We start from the raw sequence: 15,252 nt of genomic DNA, 5'->3' as shown, positions 1-15,252 counted from the left end.
GTTGCATTATCTGTTTCAGAAGTACAGATCTGTGACATGTTTTAAGCCCTCTCATGATTTAAGCACCTCTCAAAGGCCCCACGTACTAATCCCATCACATTGAGCATTAGGATTTCAACATCTGAGTTTGGGGGGGGGCACAAACATTCAGACCATAGCAGGCCCCCCGTCTCCAGGGGGACAGGCCTCAATCCCTCCCCAACTCCAAAGGTGACAGGGATTACTGTGCGTTTCGGGGCTGCTCTGGAGGCCCAGGGCCTCTCTGAGCCTCTGTTGGGGTTATGTGTCTCTACGTCAAACAATAAAAAGGCTTAGAGCTCAGGGAGGCCTAGATTCTTTGTGTTTGCTGGTCAATGCTTCCCCCTAGAATCTCCTTCCCTTCCCACACTGGAGGGTTCTCCACACTGAACCTCGCCACCTCCTGCTCCCTCCCTCTATTCCCGGTACCCAGCTTCCGAGAGAACTCAGAAGGAAACATGTTGCATATTTCTCACGTCTGGATCCTAGGGACCCCGTGTACCCTGGACCCTTCTCCCACACCCGTGTTTAATCTCCCCGCTTTTCATGTCAAAAGGAGATTCCGTTTCTCTCCATCTTGACAGGCTGCCAGCAGGGTAAAGAAGCCCCACGGAACAGAGGAAGGCTATGCTTAGTTCATAGTCATATCTGCACCGTCCAGTGCTCTAAGGGACAGCCCAGCGACAGCCACCCAAAACCTTCCAACCCACAGGGCCGGAGTCCCTCCATCAAAGCCATGGGAGGCAGACTCTTTAAACTCTTTTCTCCTCCCATCCCCAGCCCCGATGTAGACATCAGGCTGCTTTTCTTGTGGCCCTGGACCTGAACCTCCTGAGTCGACCGAGGCCCCTGCCAAAATGAAGGCAGAACTACAAGAACTTGAAACAGATGGGAGAAAGCATCCGTCAGGCTTAGGATTCAAAGGGTGGCAAAGCAGGCTGAGTCTCCATGGTGATGGGCTTAATGGGAGAAAAACATTATTTGTTTTGCCATCCAGGGTGAAAATGGGAAAAAAGAAGAGATCAAACCCTCTTCGGTGTGGTAGGAGCAACCCGGAACACTCGAAGTCAGAAGAAAGAGGCGAAGAAAATGGACTGGCTAGTGAGCTCTTGGTGCGTTGGTGGGGGGTGCGGGGGGGGGGGGGGACAGGAAAACAGAAAGAACAGGTATAAGGCTGGCCAGGAGGAAAACACAGAAGGACCCCAGCAGCAGGCCTGAGATTCCACCGAACCTCCGGCTTATAACCCAGAAGCAACAGCCCTCAGACCCTCTTTAAATACAAACATTCTGCCTCCAAGCTCCTCCCCAGCAAGTACCCACCAGGCTCCTCTTTGAGGGGCTCAGGCTCCAGCTCAGGCTCATCAGAGGACAGGGGGTTCTCTGCAGCCTGCGAGGCCAGCGCCGCCTGCGAGGCCAGCGCCGCCTGACCATCTCTCCTGCGGGCGCCTCCGCGGCTGGCACTTCCCCGGGCACTCACTTTCCTCCTCTTCTCCGCTTTGCTGGACATGGTGCGGGCAGGCCCTGTAGACATGCGAGCAGCTGGGGGTCCACCACCAGAGCCACCCTCACCCCGCCCCCCAGGACACTCAGTCCCCTCTGAATGCACAAACTGAGACCCCACTCCGTATCATAATCTCAGCTGGGGGTACCCACATCCTGCGCCATGAACCACAAGGGGCCTTGCAGACCTCACTCCCTTCCCTGAGGAATCCCACTTTCTTCAGTGTACTGGGTCAAAAAATCAAAGTCCGTCCCTTAAGGCTTTAGGAACGAATGGAAGCTGAAGAGGGTAGCCTCTAACAGACACCCGCTAAGGAGGACTTAGGAACCCCTCTCTCTGCCCAGAAGTGTCAGAACGGAAGATCACAAGGGAAAAAAACCTACCAAGCTGAGGGGTGGCTGCACACACCCTCAACCACCTTACCCCTCAGGGCCATGGGTGAGTGAGAGAAGGCCTAGGGAAGGGAAGACAGTCCCTAAGTTCCCCACGCTTGCCTCTGGGTCAAGTCAACGAAACACCCCAAGATAATGTTCCTATGTAGCTCCTTTCCTCCCAGCTTACTAATAACCCCTCCAAGAGGGGAGGGAGGGGCATGGAAAATTCTCCTCCTACCCACACTAAAATGTTCAACCTCCTTAAGCAAAGAAAAACCATATTTGTGACATGTCTCTCTAGCTTTTCATTGCTGGGGGGCTGGGGGGGGGGGCAGGAACCCTGTCTTGTGTGTACTGAAAAGGTCTCTTAGTATAGTTGACGGAGTAACTCTGGGCTAACCCATAATGAAGATGAAGATCATTCCACTCCTCATGCCCTGAGAACAGACTGGGAGAAGCAAGAAGAAAAGTAGAAAAGTCACCCAAGGTGGAATTTCGCATTGTGTCTGGGGGAGAAGGCATTGGGGGAAGGAGGAAGGCCTGGCTCAGGAAAGCAGGAGCATCTCTGGCCGGCTTCGGGAATCCCAGGGGCAATGTGGGGCTGCATCCAGCTCCAGCCTGACAGCCACCTGTGGCTTTCCTCCCTCGTCCCCACAGGCTGCCCCGGGCATTGATCACAGGCTATGAGTTTCAGACTTGAAGGATGTGTGTACTTTGCTCCAAGGAAAAACGTTCTATTAGGCCAACGCATCGATAAAACCAACTGCAGCAGCGCGGCGGGTCTCCAGAGAAGCGTCAGGCTGTGCTTCCCTGCCTCCGGGTCAGGGCCCCAGGAGCGTTCGCGGGCCAGATTGGGGGCACCCTCCCCACGGGGCTCGCCCCCCCAGGTCCGCCACGGCGGGCCCCGGGGGGGGGGCTACTCTGCCAGCCTGGGGACCCGCCCCACCGCCCAGGGGACCGGCCCTGTCCTCAAGCGGGCTCCCAGGAGGCAAACTTGCCTCCAACGGTCACAACTGCCCCCACCCCACGCCGCGGCGTCTCGATCCCTACCGCCCCTTCTTCTCCCCTCCCCGCCCTCTGCCCGCCCCCCCACCCCGGCCCCTTCTCCCCGAGGCTTCCCACGTCTCCCTTCCTCCTCTCTGCCCCCGACACACACCTCACGACGCCGACCCTGTCCACCCTGGGCAGGCCGACCGGCCACTCCAGCTGGGAAAGTCGCCCCGCGAGCCCCGCTCCCGCCCGCGCCTGCACGCGTCGCCAAGGCAACCCCGCGCGGGGAGGGGCGAGCGGCCGGGGCGCGAGCCCGCGAGCCCGGTCTCCACGGCGCAGGCGCAGGGCAGCCCCGTTCCGCCGCCCGGCCGCCCGACTCGGCCCGCGTGCGCCCCGCCGGCATCCGCTTCCAGAAGGACCGGCCGGCCCGGGCCGGCCACCGAGTCCGGCAGGCCGGAGGGGGCCGGGTGTGGTCCGAGTACGGGCTGGAAGGGCTGGGGCTGAGGGCACAAGCTGCCCCCCCCGCCCCCGCGGGACACCGAAAGGGCCGGGGGAGCCCCGCGTTCGACCCCGCGCCCGGGTCTGCGGGCTCGCTCCCGCACGCGTCCGGCAGGTGGCGCCCGGCGTCCCGCCTGCGGGGCTGGTCGGCGCTCTGGAAGGCGCTCCGGGATTTCGAGGCAGCCGTGGCTGCAGCTGGGTCCGCGGGAAAAACCGGGGCTGGAGCACCCCTGCCCTCCCGCTCGTTTCTCTCGCCTGCGCTCGGACCGGGGTCTAGGAGCGCCGGGCCGCGCGGGGCGGGGGAGAGCAGGGAAGAACGGAGCTGGAATTTGGGGAACCTGGAGACTGGCTCTGAGAAGCGTCGCCCGTTTTGGGGGGAACGGGAGGCGGGGACTCCCTGGGGAAGGTGACCGGGCCAGGGAGGGGCTCGGCTCTCCGTGAGAACAAAGGCTGAGTCCTGGGGAAGCGGGAGGAGAGGGGGCGTGAGAGGTGGGGGGCAGACCTCAGCTGGGGCTAGGGGGCGCTGCGGGCCCGGGGCCGCGGACGGGGCGCCTGGAACCCTGGGCTCCGCCGGTGGCGGGAGAGAGCTGGAGCGAGGAAGCCAGAGTCAGGGGGATGGGAAGGCACCCTCCCTGCTTCCATCAGTAGTGCCTAATTAAGACAAAGCCAGCAGCGAGCCCACTGATTACATTTCCATGAGGAGCTACATTGATGACATTTTCTTTGCTGGATGAGGAGGGGGAGAAGTTGGCACCTCAGTTCCCCGTTTTTCTGGTCGGTGTTCACACCTGACGGGTCTCGTTATGCAGTCTGGCACTACAAAGCTCTGCTGTCTCGGGGACTCGTGAAGGGCCCTTGGGTTCATCCACGGGACCCACCTGTCCTGATTTCCAGAATTGACCCGCCCCCCCCTCCGCCCCCTTATCCTTAAGGTAGACGTCTGGGCCTTGATTTGGGGCCCCCTGCCCAGGCCAAAGTCCTCCTGCTGAAGACAAGGGTTGGAGTTGTGAGGGGCCCTGCCACGCCCCAACCCAGCTGCACAGCACGTAGGGGCCAAGTGGGTGATCCTCTAACCAAATAGGCGGTGGGTGGCAGGGAGGTGACATGATTGGTCAGATCCCCCAGGGAGAAGTCCCAAAAGAGTGAAGATTTGAGGGGAGGCATGGGGCGGGGAGCCTTAGAAACAGGGCTCATGGCTCCCACAGGAAAGGAACGTTGTGTAGACCCCGTTTCTCTTCGGACTGCCCCCCCCCACTCTTGGCTGTGCGGAGGGATCCCAGCCCCCTACATTATGCTAAAAAGGTAATCAAACATCTCGCTTTGCTAATTACTGCTCAATCCGATTAAACGCCGCTGAAGCTCATCAACAGAGGTGGAGGTAGGGGGAAGGGCTGAGGGGGAGCCAACCAGAGCTGAGGTGGGGGTCTTGTCCCCGGGGGCTCCAGGGGCCAGCCAGGGTACCAAGACGCAATACCCCCCCAAAGGAAAGGGACAGAACAGGTGTACCCGTGAGACCCTTACCCTTACTGCATCCCCCACCCTCAAGCCTTTCCCTCCTCCCAGGCCTTCATTAACCTCAGAACCCAGGCATCCGGCCATTCCCACAGCTCCCCACACACACCCCTGTCCCAGATTTAATAAGTTCTGTTCTCTCACTGTCAATATTGGATGTCTCAGAGCAATCTCCACGGAGAGAGGGGGACTCTTCCCTTGCTTCCCCCCTACCTTGGCCGTCATTTGCCCGCCCCAGTCTCTTTGTGTCCCCAACCTTCTCTAACTAGCTGACTTAATGAAATGATATTAAAGTCTTAAGCAACCCCCAAAGAATGGTTGTTATGGTGAAGGGAGTGGGCAGGACGCCTGGGTCCCTGAGGGGAGCAAGGGCTGAGGAGGGGGAGAGTGAGCCAGAGGCGAAGGTCTAGAGGCCTCAGTCCCCGGTGGGGAGCAGCGGATCTGGGGTGAGCCGGGGGCTGGACCTCTGGACCTTGGCGGGAAGCAAAGGGAGTGAGGGCTGGGGCCCGGGAGAAGGTGGGAGAGAGGACATTCACGAAGTCGGGGTCTCGGCCTGTTGTCCAGAGCATCCGTCAGGGACGGAGAGGCCAGCTGGGGCGGGGGGGGCACAGCGGGGTGGGAACAGGGCCTCTGTACCAGCAGCCTCCTGCTGACTGTGCCCTGGGCCGGTCCCGTGAGAACCAGAGTAGATTCCTCTTGAGCCCTGACTCATCCCTCTTCCCCCCTTCTCCCCCAGCAGACCCCCACAGGTGATTTGTAGCTGATGCCCTCACAATGGTCGGGGCCAGGAGAGAGAGCCGTTCCATGACATGAAGAGCTGAGAGCTTCCAGGAGAGAAGAGAAAGAACAGAGGCCAAGAGATGGGAAGCCAAGCCCCCCCCCCAACCTCCCCCCACCCATCCCCATCTCACTCCCCTGGGGACCCTGGCCCAGCCCCAGTCCCCTTGGGGTGGTGGGAATCCGAGGACATTTGGCTGGGGCTGATTGATGAGGGAGGAGGCAGCCACCGGGCACTGAGACTGCTGTTTGCTGAGCACACAGATTGCTCCCCACTCACCAGCTGCCGCCCGCTGAGGCTGCTCAGTGTCACCAGCAGCAGCAGCAGCAGCAGCTCCAAGCACCGGAGCTGGAGGGAGCTGGTGCCTGAGTTTCTGAGGGCACAGGGGGGGAAGAGGGAGAACCAGGACCCCAAATGCTTCAGTTCCTGGTGGGAATCGGGTGGGGGGGGGTCCCTCGGACCTGGTCCCCTGAGAACTCCCTTCAGGACTCCACCTTCCCTGCTACATCTCAGACATCTCCTCCTGCCCTGCGTTCACTCCTTTCCATGCTGCCCCCAAAATTCTGAGCCTATCCCAGCCAGCCCCCTGCCTCCAAGCCATCCTGCAGCATTTCCCCCAGCCTGCCTACAGATCTTGAAACTTTCCCTGGCGGAAGGGGGGCCCCCTGTTTGCGATTCCTCACATAGCCCCTTAGGAAGCTCCATTTTTCGTTCTAACTGAAATTCCACTTGGGATGTCGACCATTCCCTATCAGAAATTCCCACAGCAGCCCTTTGCTCTATGCCCCTTTCCTTAAAACCCCCCAGCATACCCCCACACACACACACACACGTCCACCTAATTCACATCCTGCAAAGTGTGAGCCTCTGTGTGCAGCTCAGCCCCCAGGACAGCCTCTGCTGTTTGGGCCTGGGGGTGGGGGTTGGGAGGGTATGTGCAGCTTTAGCCTCTATGGTCCCCGGTTCTCAGGGTTCCCCTACTTCCTCTCGGCCTGCCCACTCTAGACCCTGTACCAGCAGCTGTGCCATGGCCCCCACAAAGGTCAGAGCATCTTCCTTGCCCTTCCAGAGCTCAAAATGTAGTTGAGGAAAACACAACTCATGCACAACATCTGAATGGGAGAACAGGAATACCGAGTTAGACCAACTTCCTAAATGTGGATTCTAGACCCTACGTGACTTGCCCCCCTCCAGGCTGAGGCTGCTGAGGGACAAGACACACCTGTGACGTCTGCTGGTTGCGAGGGCCTTCTCGCTCTTCCCAAACATGCCGAGATCTCACCTCTGCACTTTGCACTTGCTCTTCTCTCTGTGGGGTGTGCCCTTCCCAGAGCCTTCCTCCACATCACTCACTCAAGGTCGGAGTCAAATGTCACCTCTTCAGTGGGACCTTCCTGACCTCCTAACCTAAAGCACCTCCCTGTTACTCTCCAGCCTCTTCATCCCGTTACTCTGGTTTGTTTATATCACCTGTCACTGCCAGAAACGTTATTAGGTTGTCCCCCACCCACACGTGGGCTTGGTGAAAGCAGGGACTTTGCTGCATTTACTCTATATTCCCAGGGCCCGAAAGAGTTCCTGGAACAAAGTAGACACTTAATGGGATGTCGAGCGAATAAGCGAACAACAGCAACAACAAAAAACGAATGTGTTCCTGCCCCCTCTCTTCGTTTCGAGGTAGCCGTTACCTGGGGGGCATGTTGGCGTGTTTGGACCTGGGAAGAGAACAGAATGGCATGTGTGGTTCTATGTGGAAGTGACCAGTCGTTTCAAATAGCTCGAGAGCTGCGCGTGTGGCACGCTGCAAGTCCCGTGTTGCCCCTGCGCGCGGAGGGGGGAGTCCGGAGACGCCAGCGTTCCGAGGGGGTGTGTCCCGGGATGTTGTGCAGAATGTGCAGCTCCTGTCCCCAGCTGTGCATCTGTCCCCAGGTGTCTTCCTGTCCCTCAGCGTGTTACGATGTCTTGGCTGCTTCGGCGAGGTGTTTGTCACCGAGACTATTTATCCCCGCTTCTCCTCCCTCTCATCGTCCCTCCACCTGCGCCTCTGGATGTCTGTTGGGGAGGGCGGATTGGTTCTCCCTCGGCTCCCTTGCCCCCTCACACACACAGCCCTGCCCCAGTCTTGGACCCCTCCCTTTCTCACTGGGCCCTGTTGCTGGGCTCTGGGTTGCCATAGTGACGGTTGCCAAGTCCCTGAGGCTGATAGCCAGCGATGGGGCTGTCGGCTCCATCCACGCGGGAGGCTGAGGGGGGCTTCCCATTGTGTGGAGAAGGGGATGTTGCCATGACAACCAACCCCCACTAAGGGGCAGGGACCAGCCCTTCCACCCCCCCCCCCCTCAAGCCTCCCCACCTCAGGCTGCCCCAGTGCAGGCTCCGAAGGACAGGAGTAAATTCCAGACAGCCCAGCACCTGGCCTCCGTTGGCAGCCCCCCTCCCAGAGCGCCCGCACCTCTCAGGCCCCGGGCGGCTGGCTCGGACAGGGGGAGGGGCAGGGGTCCCCTTAGACAGAGTGGGGCAGGAGGAGCCCTTGACCTCCAGGCAGATGGAAGACAGCAGGAGGGGACCTAAAGTCCGGGGTGGGGGGTGGGCAGGGCAGAGGCTGTGACCCCTGCCGACTAGCTCCAGAGATGCTCCTGGCTGGCTGCTTTTGTGGTTGGAGAATGGGGCTGAGCCTAGGGGGCTGGGCACCCAGGGTTTTTTAGGGAAGAAGAGCCTGGGTTATGGGTACACAGGAAGCCACCGGGCGGGCAGCTTGATGCCTGGGTCCCTGACTCTTCTGGGGAGTCATACCACTTCTGCCCACACTGGTCCCCAGCAGCAAAACTCCCTGAGTCAGAGGTGCCTTGGGCAGGGACGGTAGGGAGTAGACTTGAACCCGGGAACATGTTTTTTCCCCACTCTGTTTCTGACTGCGACTTGCCTTGTCTCTGGCGCTTCGGTTTAGCAACAGACACGTGTGAACACGGACTCACATACATCCCCATTGGATGTACTGGCAACTCATGCTCCGGTGTGGGTTCGTCTCTCCCTCCCCTGGAGCCAGCTGCCTCGGCCTTCTCACCCAGCCCAGTATCCCTTCCCCCTGTGCTGCCCACCTCACCCCTCCAACCACCCAGCCCAGTATCCCTTCCCCCTGTGCTGCCCACCTCACCCCTCCAACCCAGCCGGCTCCCTACCCTTCCCCTTGGCTCTCTGAGATCCAACGCTCGGCTTGAAAGCCGGTCTACCCGTCCTCCGCCCCAACTCACGCCCAGTCATTCTCCAGCCTTCTTGTCCACGTTTGAAGCTTTTTATTTTATTTTATTTTTTTTTTTGGTTTTTGTTGTTCAAATTTCCCTTTTACAGTAAAACTATCGAGGTGACGGCCATACCCCGCCACCTCCCCCATGGCAATATCAACTTCCTGTTCTCTGGAAGGAGCGATTAGAAAAATCAGGAAGGAGCTGGGAGCTACAGCACCAGAGAGATGACTGGACCTCTGGTGGACAAAGTAACCATCTTGGCTGGTGATGGAGGTGGCCAACGTGGTGCCCAAGAGGCAGCTCTGATCTAATGAAACTGAGCTGGGAGCAAAAGAAGGCAACACCCAATCTGTGCACTACGGGGCAGGTAGAGGTACACGCTGGTCGCTCTGGAAACAGTGGCAGGGGCTAAGTACCACCGTCCGCTAGACCAGTCAGTAGGCCACCATTTTGGTCACTAAGAAGGGAGCTGTGTCGAGTCTGAAGGGACGAGGAAGTGGACGATGTGATGAACAAGACAGCCCTCTGGGTTACTGGGGACAACACGCGGGTTCTTGGGATAGTCCTGTTGATTAACAGAGATTATACTGGGGTGGGGAGAGGGAAGAAGACAAACGGGGCCTGCCACAGCTGGTGGCAGTCACCTTAGCTGTCCTAAAAGTAGCACGGGAGTGGGGGAGGGAGGTCCCGGGAAGTGCCCCTGGAGACTAGGAGAATCCTCCTCAGTCCACCCTGTCTTCTAACGGTCAGTTCCGGCTTCCTCCTGAAACAGGAAGTTCTTCCTGCCCCCCCTCAACACGCACACTGCTCCACAGAGTAAGAACCATCCACCGCCCCCACCCCCGCCCCCCAAGACTAAGCCACTTGGAGTTCCAGCCAGACCACTTCCTATTTCAGAAGCGCTACTTCCTGTCCTGGATGAAGGCACTTCCAGTTCCTGCTGCACCGCTCCTGCCCCTTGGCCAGGCCACTTCCGTCCAGGCCTCCCCCGGGCACTTCTTGTCTGCAGCAAGTCACTTCCTGTCCCAAGCGGGGCCCGTTCGGCATCAGACCAAATCCACACGTGTGCCCCGACCGGGTCGCATCTTGCTCGTGGCCACTGACAAAACAGGACACTTCTTCCACCGGCAGCTGTCACGACCCAACCACCCCAGATGGGCCGGAGTAAGAATGTACAGGCCTGGGGCAGGGCAGAGAAGGAGGCCCCGCTGCCCGTGCCCGGAGCTGGGGTGGAGGGCCCAAGCCTGCCCCATAAGGCCCCCATTTTTGGCAGACTGAGGGGAGCGGTGAAGAGGGAGCTCAGGGGGGAGTGCTTGCGTCCCCCCCACCCGGGAGATGAGAGAGGCCGAGGAGAGGAAGCCGAAAGGGTAAAAGAAGACGCAGGGAGGGAGGTGCTAGGAAAGAGGAACAGACCTAGAGACAGGAGAGAAAGAGAGAGAGAATACGAGAGAGAGAGAGAGAGAGAGAGAGAGAGAGAGAGAAGAGAAAAACAGTGAGAGGCAGAAAGGAAGAGGTGCCAACCAAAAGACAGACTGTCCCCACCCCTAGCTCTGGGTGTGTGGGGGGCTCAAGGACAGCTGGGTCACGGTCAGAAGAGGAGGCTGAGTCTCTGTGGGGGCCACGCGCGGCCAACCGAGGGCAGGAGTCTTAAGGAATCCTAAACGTGGGGAAGGGGTCCACAACAGCAGGGGCACAGAAGCTGGTGGGGCAAGGGGGCCAAGGGGATGCTAGAGGTGTCCCTCCAACCGTGACTTAAACTGGAGGAGCACCCCCAGGAGGGGCTGGATCCTGGAGAGCCAGGTAGGAGAAGCCCTCATACCTTGTAGTAGATGTTGGGAGGGCTCTGGGGGGGCCCATCCTGCACGATGTACACAGGATGCCCATAGTCACCACTCACCTTCTCATAGTGGGGACAGAATGGGGGGTCTGCAGCCCCACCACCCCGCAGAGCTATCCCTAGCTCCCCAGGCTCAGCCTCCCGAGGCCCCATCCCACTTCCGCCTCCCAGGCCCAGAGCCCCTCCCCTCCCGAAGGAGCCAGGACCAGGGTGGCGACTCTCCGAAGGCTTGGCCCGCCGTCTCCGCCAGCACATGGCACCCCCAGCCCCTGCCACGCCCAGCAAGAGCAGCGCCAGCCCCCCCGCTGCCCCGGCCACCGCGGGCATGCTGGGAGGGGGCAGGGGGCCTTCAGCACCCCGGGAGGTTGCATTGCTGGTGGGGTCACCTGGCAGGGAAGGGGTGAAGGAGGAAAGAGGGGGAGGGGCTGAAGGAGCCACCTGGGCATCTGGGCACCCAGCCTTGGGGGTCCCCATGGGCTTCCCCAGCAGGGCCCAAGCCCCCTGGGGACCCCACCTCCCCTTCCCCCCCAAATCCCACGCAGAATCCAGGTGTGTCCAGCCCTTCAGCTCGGTGCCAAGTAGTCTTCCCTACTTCTCTGACAGCTCTGATTGAATTGGCTAATTAGTTCTAATTGAGTCTTTTCCTCATTTGGCTTCCACTCCCCTCCCACCCTCCCATCCTCTCTTCTCTTTCCTGTATCACCCCCCCAAAAAGTGAAGGCGGAGGGAGAGGGTGAAGGCTGGGCAGCTGGGGTCTGAGAACAGAGGAGGCGGGCGGCGGGGGGGGGGGGGGGGGGGGGGAGGCAGGAGGCTGGACCCCTGGCTCCTACCTGGCATGTTCTCCTTCCCAGGCTCCAAGCTGTGGGCTGCCCCCCGGTCTCTCTCCATGGGGATTTCAGACACAGGCTTTCTGGGGGCAGCCCCTCCCCGGGGACCTGGAGATGGAGAAGACCCAAGAGAGAGGGGCTGAGACGGCAGCCCCCTGACCAATATGGGACTACCCAAACCTCCCTTAGCTCCCGGGAGGTGTGCCCCAGCCCCCACTCACTTTGTCCCACTCGGAGAAGCACCTTCATGCCTCTGGTGAGGCACACGCCTCCCTTCAAACTCTCCAGGCCTTCCCGGGTCCCATCCGACGTGGCTGGGAGAGAAGAGCCAGAGGGAGAGGTTGGCAGGCCAGAGCCTAGCCCCTACTCCGTCCCCGTTCCCGGGCCCTGACACCTCCCCGGGGAGGGGGGCGGTGGTGGGAATCAGGGGTCTCTCTGGGCTCCTCCTCTGCCCTCAGTCTCGGGGGCACCTCCCCCTGGACCCTGCCCTCTCTGCCCAGCAGTACCAATTATGTAGTAATCGTGGTGCGAGCGGAACTCATGGCCCCAGAGGTTGGGGCTATACTCCTGGAACTTGATGGTGAAGCGGAGATCCAGGTCCGGCCGGTCACAAGTGAGGAGCAGGTTTGGGGCAGGGGGTGCCTCACAGCGCCGGCCCTGGGCACCCCCGACCAGGTACAGCTTGTAGAACTCGTAATTAGGAGAGGAGTGGGGGCCAGGAGGCCGGGCCCGGGGGCAGAGCAGGTCTAACCGGTCCCCGATCTGAGGGTAGAGCACGTAACCACCCTCCGCCTGGAACCTGTCAAGAGGAGAGCGAGGTGGACAAGGAGAGGTGTCAGAGGTCTGGCCCCCCAGAGCTTCGCCTCCCTCGCCGCACATCCCTGCAGGCCCGCCTTCGACAGGGCAGGCACTGAAGACTCAGCAGCAGCAGGAAGCCAGGCTCAGAGGTCTCCAGCCCCTTGGTGTGCCCAAATGCACTCTCCAGCCCGCCCTCGCCACACGCACACTGCCATCTCTCGCTCCATCACTAGCCCCGTTGCCATGGCAACGGGATGCCAGTTACCAAGGAGCTGGCCTCTCTGGAACCACACAGCCCACCCATCCCAGGTGATTTCACTATTCCCCGGCAGTCAACCATGGGGGCAGAGCCTCCCCTTCCCCTAGGCCACCACTGAATTTGAGGGATCTCAGGGCAAAGGCAGGGTGGGGGTTGGAGGGGGGGGTTGCTGAGTGTGGAGGGTAATCCGGACCAGTGTCCCCAAGTTAGCCAGGCAATGTGACAGGAGTTAAATGCCTGGTCTGGCAATGGCCCTCAATGAGGCCAATGGGAAGCAGGGTCTGGAGGTCAGCTGCCCCAGACATCTCCCTGCTCAGTACCCCTCCTGCCCCTGGGGCTCAGACTTCCTAGGGAAAGGGCCCTATTGCTCTGGGAACTGCCTTTCCTAACCAGAGCCTCCACAAGCCCACGCCTCCCTCTGCCCTTGACTGCAGCCCCTCCCCATGCACGAATGGGGATCGGGTCCCAGCGCTGGGTCCCTGGGGGGAGGGGGGGCGGCTGCTCAGGATCTTCCCAGACTCCCAAATGACCCACTCCCTCCCACCCCACATCCCAAAGAGCCCCCAGCACCCTACCTCCCTCTGCTCAACCCTATAATAAGCCTAACTTACGTCCTCAGGCTGCACCTGATACTCAAACCGCAGCTGGGAGTTGGTGGGTAGTAGACTGAGAAAAGATATTTGAGATTATACCCAAAGAGACATAGCAGGGAGGGAGGCTGGGAAGTCAAGAGAAGACAAACAATAATCCTAGTTCTCCTTTGATGAGCATGTAATGTGTTCACACACCTTACCTCTCCGATCCTCATAAAAGGTGTGAGGACTGAGGGTACAAACTCAGGAAGGTTAAGTGGCGTGCCCAAGGCCGCACAGCTGAAAGCAGCGGAGCTAGAACTGAGACCTAGGATGCGGTGGGCTCCAAAGCCCACCGCCTACCCCCTCCCGTGGCCTCACACAGCCTCCCCCAGGGAAGTGGGAAGTTTGCAAAACACAGAACTCTTTTGCTAGCGGGGAGAGGGCTCTGCATGGAGGCCAGGGACCTGGATGACCTCCCAAGGGTCCCGTCCTACCCAGTGTGACTTGAAGTTTCATGTGACCCCTGGCCTTTTTTCAGAGCAAAGCAAGCATGCCAGAGAGGGAACGGAGGGTCTGATGGAAGAGTTTGCAGCAAAGATGGGGGAGGGGGCAAGGGAGTCCTCGGGACTCCAGATGCAAGGGAGAAAGGGGCTCCAGGTTTCTTCCAGGAAAAAAAAAAAAAAAAAGTCTCCAAGCCAGGAAGGCAGGAATATCTTCTGCTTGGGAACTCCATCGGCCAAAGGCTCACTGACCCTCTGGCTGTGGGCAAGAATTAGGGGACAGACGGTGTGGAGAGTCCAGAAGCCTCGGGTGAGATGTCCCCAGAGCCCCCACACGGAGCCCCCTTCCCTCCCCTCGTCTACACTGAGTCCCTTCTGGGGAGGGAGGCACCCTGCCCTTCCCCTCAGCGCTCAGCGGCACCTAGTCAGCGGCTCTCCCGAGAGCTGACATTAACCAGGCTCCCTCCAAGCCCAGCCCCCGACAGGACACAGGTCCCTCACAAACCCAAATAACCACTCCACCACCCTCCCGGCGGCTACCCAGGAACTTTCTCGGATCCTTGCCCCTGTGGGGTCCTTCCAACTCCCGACACATGGTTGTCGCCACCCACATCCAGCTCTGTCTGTCTGCGACCCAGGAGTCTGGCTCCCAAGATCACCTCTGTGTCGTTACCCATCAGCTCGCATCAGAGCACTAGCACCCCTCCCTCCGGCCTCCTCCCAGCTCCGAGAACCAACCCCCCCCAAATCCCCAAAGCGCCCCTACTGCCTGCCCGAAGGGTGTGGGGTCTCCCCAGCCGGGGGCCACTCACCTCTTATTCGCCGAATTCCAGTAGACAGGCTCCAGGCTGAGCCCAGACACCAGCCCCAAAACGCCGAGCAGCAGCAGGGCCCCGACTCGCACGCCCCCCGGCCCAGAACGGGGGGCCCCCATGACCCCGCCGAGGCCTGGGGGGGCGGGGCACCAACTCCCCCAAAGTCGCTCGCCCCCTGCGGTGACTGCCTCGGCGGCCCCGGCTGCTCGGCCCCGACCACCCCGGCGGCGGCCGCCCCCCGCTCCCACGCGGACCCGCTTCCTGCTCTGCCCGCGCCCCTGCCGCGGAGCGCTCAGCCCGCTAGAGCCCTTCCAGGGGCCGCCTGCGGGCGCCCTACGCCCCCCGCCCGCGCTCCGGCACCCTGGGATCGCAGGGCCGGCCTAAGTGGGGGACTGGGGCAGCCGGGGGCCGGGCGGGGGCGGCATGGGGCGCCGGCCGAAGGAGCGAGGGAGGGGCGCGAGCCGGAGCCCCAGCCTCGCCGGGATTGAGGGCAGCGGGCTCGGGGAGGAAACCAGTGCCGAGCCCGGGAGGGGGGAGTTAAAGGAGTGGCGGGGAGGGGGAGAGGATGGCGGAGGGAAAAGCCGGAGCTGGAGCCGGCGTCGGAGCGGGCGGCGGAGCCCGCAGCCCACGCCCCCCGCACCTCCCTCACCTCGCGCCCCTCCCGCGCGCCCCGCCGCCCCCGCCCCCCGCGCCGCCCCCCGCGCCCCCTTTGTCCCCGCCCCACC

The 15,252-nt window shown here is 61.1% G+C and overlaps 2 protein-coding genes across 10 annotated transcripts in view; both read right to left on the bottom strand.

Moving 5' to 3' along the window:
• DNAH2 (dynein axonemal heavy chain 2) overlaps window positions 1–3,155 on the bottom strand; it is an 81,379-nt gene extending 78,224 nt beyond the window's left edge. For 3 of the 6 annotated variants that reach the window (XM_035724789.1, XM_035724790.1, XM_035724794.1), the window contains exon 1: window positions 1,339–1,525. In XM_035724789.1, the coding sequence (XP_035580682.1) occupies window positions 1,339–1,525 (187 nt within the window). Of the gene's footprint in view, window positions 1–1,338; window positions 1,540–3,049 lie in introns of those variants that run through there. The other 3 variants (XM_035724791.1, XM_035724792.1, XM_035724788.1) reach the window with 2 other exon arrangements.
• A 5,799-nt stretch (window positions 3,156–8,954) lies between these two features.
• On the bottom strand, window positions 8,955–15,196 carry EFNB3 (ephrin B3). Of its 4 annotated transcripts, XM_027568608.2 has the most exons (6): window positions 14,525–15,196; window positions 12,087–12,379; window positions 11,802–11,894; window positions 11,584–11,688; window positions 9,806–10,329; window positions 8,955–9,481 (listed from the first exon to the last, which is right to left on the bottom strand). In XM_027568608.2, the coding sequence occupies exons 1-6, from the start codon at window positions 14,644–14,646 to the stop codon at window positions 9,374–9,376; spliced, it is 1,245 nt and encodes a 414-aa protein (XP_027424409.1). In that variant the 5' UTR covers window positions 14,647–15,196; the 3' UTR covers window positions 8,955–9,373. The 4 variants fall into 4 exon arrangements, with proteins under 4 accessions (XP_027424409.1, XP_027424408.1, XP_027424411.1 ...); XM_027568607.2 differs by having other exon boundaries at window positions 8,955–10,329; XM_027568610.2 differs by having other exon boundaries at window positions 8,955–10,047.
• Between the last annotated feature and the right edge of the window lie 56 nt (window positions 15,197–15,252).

This window comes from Zalophus californianus, chromosome 16, assembly GCF_009762305.2.
Source record: "Zalophus californianus isolate mZalCal1 chromosome 16, mZalCal1.pri.v2, whole genome shotgun sequence".
Taxonomy (NCBI): Eukaryota; Metazoa; Chordata; class Mammalia; order Carnivora; family Otariidae; genus Zalophus; species Zalophus californianus.
This window is presented reverse-complemented; position numbering and strand designations above follow the sequence as displayed.

Coding starts and splice junctions, on each gene's coding strand:
- EFNB3 (XM_027568607.2), bottom strand. CDS start 14,646: ATGGGGGCCCCCCGTTCTGGGCCGGGGGGCGTGCGAGTCGGGGCCCTG. Junction 11,895..12,086: donor CCACGATTACTACATAATTG/GTACTGCTGGGC, acceptor CTTCTCTCCCAG/CCACGTCGGATGGGACCCGG. Junction 10,330..11,583: donor TGGGAAGGAGAACATGCCAG/GTAGGAGCCAGG, acceptor TCCTGTCTCTAG/GTCTGTTCCTCTTTCCTAGC.